This window comes from Nanorana parkeri, unplaced genomic scaffold (genome assembly GCF_000935625.1).
Source record: "Nanorana parkeri isolate BGI_ZX_2015 unplaced genomic scaffold, ASM93562v1 scaffold3, whole genome shotgun sequence".
Lineage (NCBI taxonomy): Eukaryota > Metazoa > Chordata > Amphibia > Anura > Dicroglossidae > Nanorana > Nanorana parkeri.
The window spans coordinates 5,210,924-5,228,889 of record NW_017306271.1 but is presented as its reverse complement, the minus strand read 5'-3'; the positions used below and the strand labels follow the sequence as shown (position 1 = coordinate 5,228,889).

At 41.1% G+C, this 17,966-nt stretch overlaps 1 protein-coding gene across 1 annotated transcript in view; it reads left to right on the top strand.

Moving 5' to 3' along the window:
* CYTH3 (cytohesin 3) overlaps positions 1-17,966 on the top strand; it is a 125,591-nt gene that overhangs the window by 66,504 nt on the left and 41,121 nt on the right. The window contains exons 5-8 of the mRNA XM_018571864.1: positions 4,593-4,711; positions 10,397-10,477; positions 14,098-14,210; positions 16,792-16,940. Coding sequence (XP_018427366.1) covers positions 4,593-4,711; positions 10,397-10,477; positions 14,098-14,210; positions 16,792-16,940 — 462 coding nt within the window. The remainder of the gene's footprint in view (positions 1-4,592; positions 4,712-10,396; positions 10,478-14,097; positions 14,211-16,791; positions 16,941-17,966) is intronic.

Genomic DNA, 17,966 nt, shown 5'->3' with positions numbered 1-17,966 from the left:
CCTTCTCCCCCCCCCCCCCCCCCCCCAAAATAAGGCTGGAGGTATTTGAATCACTAAATATGAAACACATGCTCTGTACAGAATAAAGGAATCTCCTTTGTGTGCCCCCACATCCTCTACTTTACCCGGTGACAACTGGTGATGTGCGCGGGCTTGGTCTGAACCTGGTGCACCCAAAATCGGCCAAACCTGCACAAAACTGTCAATAACATGTATGTATATGTAGGTTCACATTACTCTGGCAAGGATTTGATTATCTGTGCACATTCACACACATATGTTCAGTGAATCTTTGTATGGCTTGTAGTTGCAACACAGTTAAAAAGTGTCCGTGATCCTTCTTTTTTTATTTATTTTGCGCTAACAGTTACATTTTCAGAACATGCTTTTGGGGCTCACCCCCTTTTTCTAAGGTCCAAGCAGTACTGATACACAGAAGGTTTAGCAAAATGTTAAGGGCTTGTTCACACCAAATGCAGACCAGATCTGCATGAGTTTCTGCACATGCAGTGCAGTGGGTTGTGCCACGGTTTCTGCCACATTTATGCGTTCTGGACCGTTTTTGAGAAAAAAAATTGGCTTTTTAGTGTGCGTTCCAGGGCGTTTGCATGCATTTTTGATGTGTTTGCATGCGTTCCAGAGCAGGTAAAATATGGCTTGCTGCAGTTTTTTTACATGCTCTGGAACTGAATGCTGCGGGGTGAACTAGAGCCCAAAATACCATTGGAATACATTGCACGCAGTTTGATCCGGTCTGTAACTGCTCTACTCCTGGAACGCGCTTGGTGTGAACAAGACCTAAGAAGGAATCTGCAAACATTCTCAGTAATCCCTGAAGAATTGACCTGAAAATGTAACTTTTAGTGCAAAAAAATAGAGTATCCGAGACGGTAATTAACAGTGTTGCAATAAGGCATTAGTTGGATACAACCACCTAAAGTTTGGCTTGTTGTGTAAGCTCAATCTGTTTTAAGTTTATTATGTTGTTATTCTCTGGTGCCCAAATGGTTAAATCTGTCTGCCATCACAGTCCTGTCTGCACAGACAGGCACACAAAAGACTGTTTATTCTGCGAGCAGCCAGTAAGTAGATGATGGTACCAGACAGATGAAAGTCTAGCTCATGAATTTTGCCTGTCCAGTCCTGTTCTATCAGAGATGATGGTTTGAAATTGCAGCTATAGGCAGGCTTAGGTGATGTGTAAGAATAAACACACATAGATGGTATATGACTAAATCAAATGGCTTGAACAACATCTGTGTTTATTGCCATAGTTACTTTTGCAATAAATCAGTAGATTAAATGGTATTTTACCCTCATATATTACCATTATTCAGGGTAAATATAATTTTGAGTTATCTTTAATGAAACATGATCTCTAGATCCACAAATAAAGCTAAAATTAGAGGCCTTACCTCTTTCACCTACTCAGCCTTTTTATTGATTATTAAGGATGCATATTTAAAAAAATAAAAAATGAGTATATAACAAGCTGAACATTCTAGATGCATATATATAATTAACACACATTTATAGGAGTTAGAGCTTAAAAGCATTTCTTTTCAGAGGCATTGTAAATACAGCGTTCATTCCTATCTTGTATTACCAAAATGCTTGTGTTTCGAATTATATTGCCTGCGTCACTGATCTCACTAATGTTTTAAAATGAGATTCTTAGAGTAAACCTAAACAACTAGGTATAAACAAAAAATGCTGTTGGTTTCAAGCATCACTTGCATAATTCGGTTACGTCTGTTCACCTAGAGAGCTGTAACATGCATATCTGACTGTCGGAGGTGCTTTTCCTTGTACAGAGAAACCTTCTAGCTTTTGAAGAAATCATCTGGTACTGGGGCCCACTACATTGCGCTAGGAGAAATGTAGGGATGCACCAATGCCAGTTTTTCGGTATTGAGTACGAGTACCGATATTTTGCTTTCGTTACTCGCTGATACCGAGTACAAATACCGGTGCTTCCACTTTCATGGAGGCGGCTTCCCAGGCAATCAGGAGTGGCGATTTAATGACATGCCGTCCGGCTTCCTGATTTCCCGGGAAGCCGAGTCCATGTTGTTTGGCTGGGAAACCCGGCTTCCCGGCCAATCAGGAAGCCGGGCGGCGCGTAATGGCCTGCCGCCCGGTCTCCTGATTGGACGAGAAGCCGGCTCCATGCTGATTGGCTGGAAAGCTGGCTTCCCAGCTAATCAGCATGGAGCGGGCTGTTCGGCCAGCTCAATGCTTACTGGCCAATCAGCATGGAGCCGGCTTCCTGGTCAATTAGAAAGTTGAGAGGCGGGTCATTACTTTCCGCCCAGCTTCCTGATCGCACAGGAAGCTGGCTCAATATTCCCCTATGACACTGCCAGTGAGAGGAAATTTTCCTTTGACCGGAAGTTCAGGTATCGGGAAAGATATCGGAGCATTTGGGCGAGTATGAGTACTAGTATCAGTATCTGTCCATCCCTACTATTGGTATCTGTCCATCCCTAGAGGAAAGTATCAGAGATATGACATGTGCACCGATTTTGGCATTGAGTTAGTATTTTGCCTGGTCCAATGGCTCAGCCCACACACGTGAGGATGGGCAAGATTGTTCCTTGCGGTTGTTTTCTGGAAGGTATCTGTCAACATTAGTTTCACAATTTTAATAGTGCCCTCATATTATCTCAACTAAAACTCTTTCACCTCTTGCCGTCCGCCCGTAGTAAAAAAACGGACGGACGGCACTGCAGCATCTGCGGGTTGCCGTCTCCAGACGGCAATTTTTTTCTGCTCGTGCGCGCCCCCTAGCGTGCACGCACGGGCAGAAAAGACCCGCTAAATGCACACACCCGTTACCGGGTGTTTCACATATAGGCGATTGGCGGGTCCATAGCCCGCCGATCGCCTATATGTGCTCGTTCGCGGCACCGTCTGTTACATCACTTCCGCATTCACCTGTCAGTCATCTGGCTGCTATAGCCAGAGAGAAGAAGCTGATAAAGCAGATCTCTGCTTCATCAGCTTCTTTTGGGGTCCATAGGTGATATTAGGGGTCCTAGAGACCCCTAATATCTCCATAAAGAGGACCTGTCAGTGTGCCTTTGCTATTATATAGGGGGTTGTTATCCCCCTATATAATAGCAATAACAATAAGTGCAAAAAAAAAATATAAATAAAAAAAAAGAAAAGTAACACATAAAAAAATAAAATAAAATCCAAGCCACATATAAAAAAAGGGGAAAAAACCCCCCCAAAATGTTTAACTCCCCCACCCCCACGTTTACGCGCCTATAAACGTAAATACGCGTCCGGTGCCCCAGCGCGCAAAAATTACAATTGCGCTACACATGTTACATATCGCCGCGAACGTCGCAGTGAGAGCAATCATTTTAGGGCCATCAATCACTGATAACACTAAACTGATGAGCGGTAACAGCTTTTAAAGCGTCGCCTAGGGCCAATTTTGGGTATTATCGTTTTTTGAGGTTTCGCGCGCGCACGCAATTTTAAGGCTTGACATGTTTAGTGTCTTTTTACCCGACGTGACCCCATCTTTTATATTTTACCAAAAAATTGGGTAATAATAAATGTTTTATCATTTAATATAGGGGAAACTGTTTTTTTTTTTAAATTTCGGTAATTTTTCCTTAATATAGTAAAAAAATAAAACCCCCAGTGGTGAATAAATACCACCAAAAGAAAGCTCTATCTGTCCCCAAAAAAGGGTATAAAATTCATTTCAGTACAGCGCTGCATGACGGAATAAATGTCAGTTAAAGTACTGCAGCGCTGAATACTGAAAAATGGCCTGGATGGGAAGGGGGTTTAACACCGCGGATGTCAACTGGTTAAAATATAACATTTAATTTTACAAACCATATTGTGCTTTCAGTTTACATATATTATTGTATGTTAAGTGGAGCCAGCTGGATAGTCTGAAGCAAATGGTTTGAGAGACAAGGCCTGGTTGCTGACCTGCATAGGAGTGAGTTAGTGCCGAAATTCTGTGTATGTAGCAATGCTTCACTTTGAAGTGGAAAACTAGTCAACAGTATTACTGTGGCCAGACTATAGACAATGAAATATTTACATATTCTTGGCAAGCAGTAAATAAGCTTTAAAACAAGTCCTAAGGGCCCATTCACACTATAATAGAAATGGACTTGGTCATCTGCTGGCTTCTTCTAGATTTGTGAGACATCGATGGCAAACTTTCTTTGGCAATTTCTGTCTCTATTCTGCCCACCTTGGATTGTTCCCACTTCTCCAATTGCATTCTCCATCACATAAACAAACAACTCTAGAGGGACCCCTCATAACGCTCACATGAGGCAGTAGGCTTAGCAATGCAAGTGCTGTATTGTCATCAAGACTTTTAAAAAAACCACCAGATAAACCATTTAATTGTTGAGTGCTTTTGCTATATACACTGTGCCTCTTGTAATCCTGGTAACTGTCAGTGTACTGTACATTGTATAGGTGCGTTGTATGAACATAAGCCTCTATCTTGTTATGGTTGGCACAAAAAGATTAGTAAAAAGATTCTCATTGTTCAAGAAAAGATGACAGAAATGTACTGCTATTTCTTTAATGCGGTTTTTCTTTTGCAGGGTATTTTGTTCCTTTTAGAAAATGACTTATTACAGAACACACCAGAAGACATAGCTCAGTTCCTTTACAAAGGAGAAGGCTTGAATAAAACTGTCATTGGTGATTACTTGGGAGAAAGGTAATGTGATATCCAGGATATTTATCACTCAGCTGTCCCAGGCATAGATGAGATCTCTTTAGAATAGTATTTTTTGCATTTGAGTAGAATAACGTCTCTTGGCTCATGGCACAGCAGCCAAAATCCAGTTGGTCGAATCATTCCAGCTTGTCTGTGTCCTTTTAATGACTTTAGGTTCTCACAAATATGAACTAATCCTCCATGTCCATAGGTGGCAGCAGACCACTGGTACCATCAGTTGAGCATTTTCAAAGAACTAGCCATTAAACCAATGGTTTAATTTCCTCTGAATCTTCCACATGTTGGGGATATCGGCTTCCTCTCGAATCTTTTGGTGGTTGAGTCTTACCTACACACTTTACCATCATCCAATATCTTTGATCAGACATCTGTGAAAGGGAAGATACACCAAGGTACTTTCTCTGATCTCTTGACTGTAGACGAAGACATGGCAGCCAAATTTCTGCCTAATAAGCAGCCAATGTGCCACAGTGCTGAGCAGAACAAACAAACAAAAGAAAAACAGCACATTACACTGCACGCTTTAAGCTCGACATAGATGTGTGATTCTTTAGAGAATTTTATAAATATTTTTGCTTGATTTTTGGAGAACTTAGGTTTTTGGGTCATAAACTAGCACGTCTGCAGAATCTGTTATTTTTATGCAATTGTGTATGGCTGTGCCTAATGTTTTAGAAGAGGATCAAACTTTTTTAAACTACTGTGATAAGTAATTAAGACTTTTTGACATATGCAACAGTTAGGGTGGAGCTAATCCTTTTGTCCTTTTTTATTTTGAGCAGTGTCGTTAAGGAGTTAAATTTCACTGTCATAGTAATGGGCTTGGTTGAGCTATACAGATTGTTGGCATAACAGATCTGGAGCATGCTTTGTTTTTCCCGTATTTAAATAGCATACATTCCTGTTCGTCAGACTTCACCAGTAATGTGGGCAGATGACCAGCAAAGCTGTTTTCTTTGGTTTTGCACAAATGCACAGTCTGTGGCACTTTCAGGAAGTAGTGTCTATCATTCCAGTTAAGGAGGTAAAATCCATGAGTATGGGTGTGTGTGGGTTTTGTCTTCTGCAGTTAGACTTCTTACTGGTAGTGTATTTCCCCTTGTTAATCTTGGCCTGTGCTAATATTGCCTTTTATTATTAGTGTTAACTGAAATGAGTCTGACACGGTAAGCTTGTTTTATTTAGTACACATTTCTTGAGGACAAAATAAAAATGGATGCCTTTTCTATCACATGCTATCCTTTGTTTTATTTTCTAGTTTTGGCTTGAAAAATGATATCTGACTGATTTGGTTGCTATGTATAACACCCTTGCATGAACCTTGAATTTTGTGTAGTTGCTGCAAAGTATAATCTTCTATGTATTTTTTAAATTTTAAGGAAATCTATGGTGACCTATACGCACTGGAATTTCTAGTCACTACTGCGGCTACTAGAAAGTCAAGCAATAGATTCTCGATAATGTTTTTTTTTTACTTCAAATTTTATTTGTTTTAAAAAGTTTACACATAAGCAGTAAAGTAACACAAACAAACATGTAAAACAACAATCCAACAATTCCGTGTCCTTCCTGTCGATAACATGTATTCCAATAACTTCCATCGAGCGATCTGTCAGCTGTATACCAGAACACTATCAACATTATCAAGCATTATGAGGAGTTCTAGCAATGCTCAATGTAGTATTATTATTATTATTATTATTACATAGTATTTATATAGCGCCAACAGTTTGTGCAGCGCTTTACAATGTAAGGAAGACATTACAATTACAATACAATTCAAGACAGGATGGTAAGGAGGGCCCTGCCCCTGAGGGCTTACAATCTGAAAGAGGAGGGGGAAATTATACATGAAAAGGTAACTGTGTGGGGATGAATTGTTTGAGAATGTAATGGTTCAGTGGTTAGGTTGAGGTGGGATAGGCTTCCCTGAAGAGAAGAGTCTTCAGGGAACGCCTAAAGACAGTCAGGGTGGGAGATAGACGGACAGGTTGGGGGTAAAGAGTTCCAGAGGATGGGAGAGACTCTAGAGAAGTCCCGGAGGCGAGTATGGGAGGAGTTGACTAGAGAGCTGGAAAGTAGGAGGTCTAGGGAAGAGCGGAGTGGACGGTTAGGGTGATATTTTGAGACAAGGTCTGAGATATATCCGGGGGCAGAGTTGTGGATGGCTTTATAAGTGACTGTTAATATTTTGAATTTTATCCTCTGGGCGAGTGGAAGCCAGTGCAGGGATTGGCAGAGGGTGGTAATGGGTATACACCCATTTCAAGGAGTAACCTGTTAAGCTCGATAGTTAACAAAATATAACAGAGCCGGCAGTGAAGTCCCGACAAGAAGACCCTGTTTCATAGCACAAAAAGGAAATGGAGACTAGAGGATGTAGGCCGAATAAACAGAAATAGGAAAAGAGAAATACGAGCAAGAGAGAGAAAGGAGAAGAATAAAAAAAGGAAAGAAAGGAGAGAAAGAAATGGGGGAGTTGGGGAGTCAAACAAACCCACAAGGTAGCTCAAAGCTTCCAATAGTAGATTCTGTAAGGGGCAGCTATGAAAGGTATACAGTATAAAAAAAGCTCAAGGCAGGGCTCTATAATCCTCCGAATCAAGAAATAACAGCCATGGCCTCCAACGTGCCAAAAAGGCTTCATAACGATCAGAGCGTTGAGCCAATAGCTCCTCCGACCTCATCGACGTACACATCTCCACAGACCCGTAATGAGTTGAGGGAACTGTTGTGTCGAATTCCAACATCTAGGAATCAAAGTTCTCGCAGCATTATTAAAAAAAACCAAAACAAAGCAGGGATTTCTTTACTGTGGAAATGGAACCCGGAAGAATAGATAACAAAGCAATTTGTGCAGTTAGGGCCATATCTGTGTCATCCACTTAGGAGTAGACGTGCAAGACCATTTGCCAGATTGGTTTGATCAAAGGACATCCCCACCATATTTGAGTCATTGTATCAACAGCAGTATGACATCTCCAGCAGAGGTCAGAATTCAGCGGCAACAGACAGAAATAAAATGCTTTTTTACAGTGGAGTATGAAAAGGCTAGAAACACCATCACCTTTTTATTGTCTGTCTGTGTGTAAAGCAACCATAAGCATGCACAAGCTTTGAACTTTGTTGCAGAGATCTACCAATATGTTGGAAAATTTGTGATACAGAGAAAAAAAAGTTTATAAGTTTCCATTTCCTCATGGAAAAGCTAATAATTCTCTCTCTAGCCATATAATATTCAAATCAGAAGGAAATAGTTTTGGATTAGAAATGGTCTTTAATTTTCAAATTCATTTTCATGTTTTCTCTGGCCGAATGTTTCATATTGCGTTGATTTTACAAATGTTTTTTTCTTTTTCCTTACAAACCTTTTTGGAATTAATAGGTTGTCTTTTCGTTGACAGTAATGTGGCTTTTACAGGTTTCATGATCTAGTCATAATATCCCAGTCTTTTTTTATGGTCATAAATACACCTGGTAGTTTCTTCACTGCCCAGGCTTAGCAGTGCCAATAAATCTTGTCCTTGGCAGGCATCTGTCACTCGCCAGTCCCTGAATGCCCCGGTTGTGTAATCTTGATTTATACCCACACAATGGCTCAGGAATGTGGACATGTGTTAAACTGTTTTAGTTTAGTACACACTGACACTGCACAAGTCAGCTGCCACTGAACTCCAGTGCCTGTGTGTAAGTAGTAAGTGGTGTATGAAACCTAATATTTCTGTTATGGAGGATTCAACAAGCTTGTTTAATGTGGAAAATCAGCATAATGCAGGAAATTAAATGCAGAACGTCTTGGTTAAACTTCCAAAAATTTAGATTCTTGCAGAATAAGTGAATATTGTTCTGGCTTACCTGTACCCAATGCTAACATGAAGCTATGGCAATCATCTTGGTGTGTGTGTGTGTGTGTGTGTGTGTGTGTGTATATATATATTAGGGCTGTTAATGATTACAATTTTTGTGTTAATCAAAAACATTTTTAATCGATTAATTTTGATTAATTATAACGCACATACAGAAGTCTTGTCTAAGCAACAATGGTAATGGGGACAGGGCCACACAAAGAAATTAAAAAAAACTTGGTGCATTTTTCATTGTGTCAGGCTTTGTTTCCCACCCCTCATGCGTCTGTTGCAAACTAGCCCCTTCCACCCCCCAAAGGTTACCACTCCCTCATCGGCAACATAAACAAATGGAATGTTTTAAAACTATCAGGAACAGCCACTGTAACTTGTACTGTAATACCACATTTCATCATTCTATTGTTCCAGGTAATTGTTTTCACATTTGCCACATTCTACAGTTATATTTGAAACATCTTTTTGCCACAAACATGGCGGCTTCGCTCTCCCTGCGTACACGTTCCCCATCACGTGACTCTCAAACCTCGGAGTTGGAAAGAGCTGTTCCTCCAAGATTCCAAATGCTTTTGTTTTCCTCTCAACATGATATGACGTGACATGAGGCACAAGCTTCTCTGTTCGCGTTCCCGTTACCATGGATACTAACGGAAGTAGTCCCCGTTCGGTCTGTCACCCGTACATAGACTTCCTGTTTTTGTGACCTTAACCTTGCATGTGGAACGGAGGAATTCCAGACCGTCATGTCTCTGGTTACCGATGCCTTTGTGTCGCAGATAGCAGGTAAAAGTGATCTGCCTCCTTCCCCTCTAAGGCCACGTTCCCACTGCGCGATATGCAAATCGCGCAACATCGCGAGATTTGCATATTGCGCGACATCGCGACATTTGCCGCGCGATATCGCGTTCAAGCGTGCATTGAGCAAGCTTGAATCGTGGCTAAATCCGGTCCAAAAAGGGTCCTGCTGTAGCGACACACGACCCACGACAGCAGGACCCTTTGCCCCATTGAAATGCATTGGATCGCGATATCGCGGGAATTACCGCGCGATAAATCGCTCAATGTGAACGGGGCTTAAGGATCATGTGTGTAGCTGGTCATAGGGAGTCCGGCCCAGTAATGAAGGGAAGGGGGAGGAGTCTGGTGACTTCACAGACATCGACGTCATCGGACTCCTCCCCCTTCTCTTCGTTAGCCGTCACGGACATCGACGTCACCGGACTCCTCCCCCCTTCCCTTCATTAGCCGTCACGGACATCGACGTCACCAGACTCCTCCCCCCTTCCCTATGTTAGCCGACGGAGCCACTTGGGGAAGGGGGGAGGAGTCCGGTGACGTTTATGTCCGTTGCGTCACCGGATCTCCGAGGGAACTCCCAGAAGACTTGCTCAGGGCCGAAATCTCAATATCCACAATGTATAGACAGGGGAGCCCATCCTACGGATTACACATTATTGAGGTTTACTTGTTGGCCCTGAATGAGTCATTCATGTGGCAGTGGCGCATGTGCGGAATGACCAGCCTTAGTCATTCATGAATTCTACTTCTCAATTCTAAATGTGATAGACTGTGTCATGGCAGATCCTTACTGGCATAGTTCAGTATCATCGCACCTTCACACCAGCACTAGAGAGAACGGCAGGTGCACACCGGCTGAGCCAGTCTTGCTCCAACATCCATAGTTATTCACAGTAAAAAGTTTGCAGATCAATATTTTGTGATAATACCCCACTGTATAATTAGATCACTATTACTGTACTGTTATACTGTTGTTCATGTGTATTTTTTTTTTTTTTGATAGGGATGACTTTAATATCCTTGTTCTTCAAGCATTCGTTGAACTCCATGAGTTTGCAGACCTGAATCTTGTACAAGCACTAAGGTCAGTATCGTATTGTATGCATAATATGGAAATCCCGGTGGTTTTGCTGGTCACAGAATTAAAGGATCCATACAGCTCAATGTCTGTGGCTCAGTGTTTTCTTGTGAATAGTGGGGTCTTTGTAGGGAATGTGGATACTGGATTGGCAGAAAGATGTTTGGCACAGTTTCATGCCAACAGTCTTTCTTAAAACCCCATAAAAAAATGAATGTTTCTTTGTTTCAGACTTTAATTTTATGGGGCACCCATAAGTGTTTGCCAATTCTAGGTGGTCTGCATAATTCTGTGAATATGTTTTCCATCTCTTCATTGCTAGATTTTTGTGAATATGGTTAAATGCTTGCTTTGAAATTTTAGTATCCTTTTTTTGGGATATTAGAAAATGTATTTATCCGAACTGTAAACATGCAGCTGAATGTGCTATTGATCCCTCCGTACGCCAGCCAGAAAATTGTTTTGTTTTGTGCTACAGTTTTGATGTGATGAATGTCCTGGCATTCTAAAAATACTGGATATCATGTATAAACGTGTTCAAATAAGAACTATGTGGTGAAGCCAGTCAGAATGTCCCCTCATTCAAAACTCTTTAAAGCAATGTTAAATTTGGTTGTCACAACATGCTTTAACCAATCAGCCATAACAGTATGACCACTGAGAGGTGAAGTGAAAAACATTGATTATCTCATTACAATGGCACCTGGAAGTGGGTGGGATATATTAGGCAGCAAGTGAACATTTTTTCCTTGAAGTTGATGTGTTGGAAGACGGGGTCAAAGCAACTCCAAAACTTCAGCATTTGTGGGATGTTCCCGGTCTGCAGTGGTCAGGACCTACTAAAAGTGGTCCGAGGAAGGAAAAACGATGAACTGGATCATGGGCGGCCAAAGCTCATAGATGCACGTGGGGAGTGAAGTCTGGCAACTCACAACTTTCCGAACTTAAAGAATCTGCTAATGACTGCTTGTTGCCAGATACCACAGCATATCTTCAGAGGTCTAGTGGAGACCATGCCTCGACAAGTCAGGACTGTTTTGGCGACGAAAGGGTGGCCTACTCAATTTTAGGCGAGTGGTTCTAATATTATAGCTGATCGGTGTATATGACCAGAATTTAGAGCGGTGTGTCAGGTAGAACCTGCGGATTTTGGGTATGACCCAGTGATCTGCTGTAATTAAACTTTACTATTTGCCAGATAAATCTGAAACGCTTTGAAAAAGGCTCAGTGCACACACCCATACTTTACCATAAAGACCTTTGGTGTACTTGGTTACTCCTGTAGTCACAGTGCTTTTGCAGTGCTAAGCAGGAGAAACCCTAATTAAGCACTAAAACAAAAAGGAAATATGTGTTTTCAAATGTTTATACTTGCAGTTACCTACATTAAAAATATGTTCTTTATGTGCAGTCCTCTTTCCTTCTACCAATGCCCTCAATGCTGTATAGCTGCTTAGACCTTCATTCAATGGCTTCCATTCTCTGAGGCTAGTTATTTCTCTAGAGCCCCAACTCTGCCCCCAGAACATGAATAACTCCCTCTTTGGCTTTGGCCAGCCAGTATAGGTCAACAATGGGTATAGACCACCCATTGTTGACCTGTTTTGAAATGTCAGCTGTTATGCAGGGAATTTTGGGTGCTTACCATAAGGAAGTACTGTATTACAGACCTTTACATGCAACATTTCTTAAGAATAATTTTAGAGGTGTTCATTGGGCAAACATTTGTTCATTACATGTTATGCAAATTGAAGGTTTTTGTCGTTCTTAAAGAAAACCCGTGTGAGGATAAAAAAAGTTGAGCCACTCTTTAGGAAAAAAAGCAGCTATGTCTCTGCCAGTGATACAATCACAAGAAGGAAGGCTTGTTGCGGAATAAATAAGCATTTATTGATCAGATCAATTCGTTTTGAAAACCTAGGGCTATGACCATATGCATGTGTAAAATAAATAAATAAATTAAAAATTTATATTTGTGTGTATATATGTATACGTTGATTGTATTTTTCTCCAAGATGCATTGGCTATATCTGAAAATCTATAATAGCTTCTCCATTCAATGACACGTCCTATGCCTTATGGTGACACTAATAAAATGTCATAGAGTCATGGATTTTTTTGTTGAGATGTAAGCTCAGCTTTTTTTTATAATCAGTTCACTGATAGGAACAGTCACCCACTGTATCTTCAGTTTCCAACCAGGCAGTTCTATTTCCCACAGGAGTGAAAGTTGCTTTTGCCTACTACTGACATTTTGATACTTTGACATTAGACCCTAAAAACTGATAAAGCTAATGGTACTCCTAAAGCTTTGCGTTACCTGTGTCTGTTTCCAAATTATTGTGTGTGTGTCATTAAAAAAATCTCCTGGATTCCAGGGCTAGGATCTGTGTGGATCCTTGACTGCTTTCCCCTCCTGGTGTCAAGCACTACCCCTGACAAGCGGCAGTTTCAGGCTCCATTCGCATATAGCGTTTGCCATTCAGTTTTCCGTGCGTAAGACTGTGCGGCAATGCAAACCCTAAAATCTTTCATCCACACGGATTTTACTGCGTCTATTTTATAGCCGTGAACGTGCGGAATCTGGCCAAAAAATTGCGCTTGAACTATTTTGCGTGCGAAACCGCGTGTCCGCCACTAATGTCTGAACAATGCACGTTAAATGGCATTATTTTTTCTGTTTAGAGCGGCTCCGCCCGGCCGAATATGCGCCGACAACTGCTCCTGTGTGAATGGAGCCTCATTCTGTAGCTGCTGTTGGCCACTATTTGGCATACGAGTTAAACGGCTCAAACCTCAGTCTAAGCCAAACATTGAGAGACAAAAATCAAAAAGGAGCGCCTCCATAGTGTAAAACTAATTTTAATGATGAAAAACGCACAACTGTATTGTACTTACAAAAAGTCGGTAGTAAAAAGGCATGTAGAAAACAATGGGATGCCAAATCATCTAGCAGCGGAAGTCTGAAAAGACGTGCAGCATCAGCGTCCACTGCCCCTGTGTGGTCTCGGTTTACATGTTTCTGGGGCACACCCCCTTCCTCAGAACCTGACCTTAAGCCAAACATTATATAAAGCAAGCTTTTTTAAAGACCCTGTCGCCAACCAAAATACTGCATGCAAAAACAGACAAAAAAGCATTTTTAAATGCTTACTTGCAATTTATTTTACCTTTTTAGGTCATTTTTATTCACTTGCCTTTCCACTTGCTAGAACACCCCAGCTTGCACGTCATAACCCTTACTTTTCTATGAGTGTAGTTTCTGGGGTAGGAACGAAGGGGGATTACTATAGCGTGTTGAGTGACAGCTTTGAGTCTTCTGGGGCTGCTGCTATGACCTCCAAGGGAGCAGTGCCCTGCAGACGTCTTAGGGAATCAGGGAAAGTTTTTTAAAATAATAATAATAAAATATGTTAAATGAACATATAATCTTACAGCAATTATATGTTATAATGAATGGTCAGGTGACAGGGTCTCTTTAAAATGAAGCCATACTTTACACATGTGTGCCATAATACAAATACCTGTTCAGGTAGTGAATAACTTAAATGCAGAATTTATTAGAACATTGTTATGTTTTGTTTTTTTCTAACATATTTTCATTGTGCTGATATTGGTTATTGCAGACAGTTTTTGTGGAGTTTCCGGCTGCCTGGTGAGGCCCAGAAGATAGATCGAATGATGGAAGCTTTTGCAGCACGTTACTGTCTGTGTAATCCTGGAGTGTTTCAGTCTACGGGTTAGTATAGGCATAATATAAAGTGTTCTCATGTGTTATGTGTTTTTTTTTTTTAATTCTTACGTTCTATCATGCTCAATTCTAAACCCTAACAAAAAAGACTCCTGATTTCTAGTCTCTTCTTACCTTCTGTTGTAAAAACCTTATTGAAAAGCTCAAGCTGATATCTGCACACAAGTGAATTCTTTGGAGCAGTGAATAATCCCCCTTACTCCCCCTCCCTCCCCCTCCCTCCAGCTCCAACCAGGAAGGAAACTACTGCTGTTTTTTTTCTCTAGAAAACACACGGGGGGATTTATTAAAACTGAATCAGACCATCTGGAGCAGATTTGCCCTTCAACCATTCAGCTTCTCTGTCTCATTTTCAGATCTTACCTGAACAAGCTGAAGAGAGATGCTGTTTGGTTGCCAGCATCTGTCTGCTCCAGTTTTGATAAATTCCCCCCACAGTGCTCTGGTAATCTTTTGTGATGTATGTTAATGCATATTTATTTGTTATAGATTTTATATATTTAAGAAACCGCCATAAATAAAATGTGCCGAAAGCATTTGCCGGGTTGACACTTGTCCTGTGTGTTAACGTACCTTATGTAATTTTAAATCGGCTGCCAACAAACCCCAGTGCAGCCAAAACCCTTTTTTGTGAATGTAGCACATGGTAGTGCATTGCAGCTCGGTTGCATTGCCTTAATCGGTTGGGGTTTCATTCAAAATGAATGACATTGTAGCACACCAGTGCATGTTAGTGAATGACAGCGGATCCTGACAATGGATCCAATCCAGTGGCTCTCAGTCCTGTTTGATATTTTTTCTGACAATCATTTAGCTTTTTCCCAGAACCTGTCTTATTAAGCTATTCCCACACCTATGAAAGCAAACAGATGTTTCTTAATATGGAATGTGCTACTTATGAGTGTAGCAGACATGAAAGTGTTCTTCAGATGATTGAACTTGACCACTAGGCTTGGGAGCTTGTTTACTAATTTGTATTGAGATTGTTGTCCATCACGGGAGTGAGCTTGGGTTGGTGGCTACTATACAACACACATACTTTTGGGGAGCAAAAGTAGCCACCCTCCAGAAGGAAGGACAGTGTCAGCACCAATTCAGAGATGATTTGAGGATCTACAGCTGAGTGATATATAAATAAGTTACATTTCTGTTAAAAGTTAAGGTACTTGAAAGCATTTTTAAGATTTAACTCCTCAGTTTAGTGTCGCTGTAAGTTCCTATACATAGTGGGGGGAATTTTTAAAAACTGGGGCAGACAAAATCTGGAGCAGCTGTGCGTAATAGCCAATCCGCATCCACCTTTCATTTTCAAAGCTTAACTGAACAAACTGAAGAGAGAAGCTGATTAGTTGCCATGGGCAACTTTTCCAGATTTTGTCTGCTCCAGTTTTGCTATACTCCCCCCTATATGTGTATCTGTTTTGGAAAGCATGCATGACTGAAAACTCAACTAATGGCGGTTTATCATAACACAAAAACCCTTTATGATAGGTATTTTCCCAGACTGACTGTGCCCTTATGCCTGCATCTGGGTTCCTGTTCTGTGTTCCAGTTTTTGTTTTCCTAGCTGGTTTTGCTGATTTATATTTTGTTGAGTGTTCTTCCTTGTCCAGTCCCTTTTAAATACTACCAAAAACCAGTTTAGGATCTACAGAAGGAAGCCATCAACCGCTATTGCTGTGAGTTCTTGGTTTTTGCTGTGTCTTTCAATGCAAGGCAACTTGCTTCCAAGTATTTTTTTTTTCCTTCAAATAACCTAGATTTAGGCTAGATCTGAATATCTTCTTTCAAAAAATCTTGTTTTAAACTAGATTTCAACTATAAGGTATTGTACTGCAGGCAGGATTATTATATTTTTTTTAAATCTCTGGATGGAATTGTTAAAAAGACAATTACACTTGTACGTAATATTTTAATTTTGGTGGGTGACATTGTTGTTACCTGCTGGCTGTTTCTACCGCTCTAATCCGTCTGTTTGAGTTTCTAGAATTGCTTACTAATCTGAGCAACACAAAGCCAAACCTTTTGAGTCTTTATTCCCCTTGCTGCATTTTTGTGCCGTGCAAAATTAATGTGGTATCCAGAGCTGACACTGTAGTGGTGATAGCAGGTGAACGTACATGCAGAAATCTTGCTGCTAGGGTTCCAAATATACATAAGAAGCCAAGAAGGTATTTAATTACTATTCACAGTTGGGTTTTTATCTCCACTGCTTTCCCTTTGGTTAATTTTAGGGGTTTCTTCTCTTATTCAACAATCGCTATTCAGTTACTGTTGATTGTATGACACTAAAAATATTTCAGGTGCTGGTCCTGCGTGACTGTGGTTTTTCATCTGTCTTTACTCCTTATATTTTGTACAGTCGTTATAATGCATAAATAAAATCTGATTAAACAAAAAATATTTCAGGAGTTACAAGTTGGTTATGTTCTGTCTCATGTTAACATACTCGCACACCTCCTTATGGTTTAATTACCAGATGTTTGCTGGTAGATGTTGTTTTCTATTTCTTTTTTTTTAATGTGTGCTGAGTACTGATTTATAAATGCTGTTCTTTGTCTTGTATCAGATACATGCTACGTCCTGTCTTTTGCCATCATCATGTTGAACACCAGTTTACACAATCCCAATGTAAGGGACAAACCTCCAGTAGAACGCTTTATATCTATGAATCGTGGGATTAATGAAGGTGGAGATCTTCCAGAAGATTTATTAAGGGTGAGGTTTTTTTAAATTTTAATATAAACATATATTGGTGCATATGTTAGTTATTACATGCAGTGTGTCACGGAGTCATTTTCACCCTGCACATTAGTATGTAGAGTGGAACTGAACTCAAGTGAAGATTTGCTATGTTGTTTTGAAGTTTTAGATCTAACCCCAGTATCCTAAAAAAAAGTATTTTGTCTGGAATTGCTCCTGGATAATGGCAGAGCATCTTCTGGTATGTGAGGATGCCTAGGCACTCCTGTATTTGCAGCCTAATAGCAGTTATATCTGCAATGAGAGAGCTAAGGCTCTGCTGCATCTAACTGCTAGTATTGGGAAATTTGGAGTGAGATTTGGTGATGTCACTACTATGCTGCTAACCTTTCTCCTTGCTGGAGGCTCTGACACGAGGAAGCAAAGCCTTGGCTTTACCAAGATGGCCACCTTCACACAGCGAAACGGTGCAGAACAAGGCATAGTAAGCCAGTAATGGGGAAAAGATCAGCAACTGGGAGACACAGGTAATGCTGCTAGTGTCTACTCGGGCAAATTTTTAACATTGTTTGGCCGTGTCACCAATAAATTAAGTCTGGATGTTGTGGGTTGCTTTAACCCCTTGCCGTCCACCCATTGTAAAAATACGGGCGGATGGCGGATGCTTCCTTGCGGGTGGACGTACATTTATGCAAATACTTTTTCTGTTCGCGCACACTCCCTAGTGGCCGCGCACAAGCCGGGTTCCGCCAGGAAGGTAAACGGGCATTACCAGCTGTTACATACAAGCGTTCGGCTGGCTCTACAGCTGGCCAATCACTTGTTTGACCCTATATTGTGGCGCCCCCCCTCCATCTGTTGGCGCTGCTGGTTATCGGGGGCACCGCTGTCACCCCTTTCGGTGCCGGGGACCGAGAACACCGGCACAACGGCTACTATTAGAGAGAAGGCGGAGAGATCAGCATTTTCCCCAGCGCTGATCTCTCCTCCTTCTCTCCCTAAAGGTGGAAGTCTGTTACATCACTTCCATCATTAGCTGTA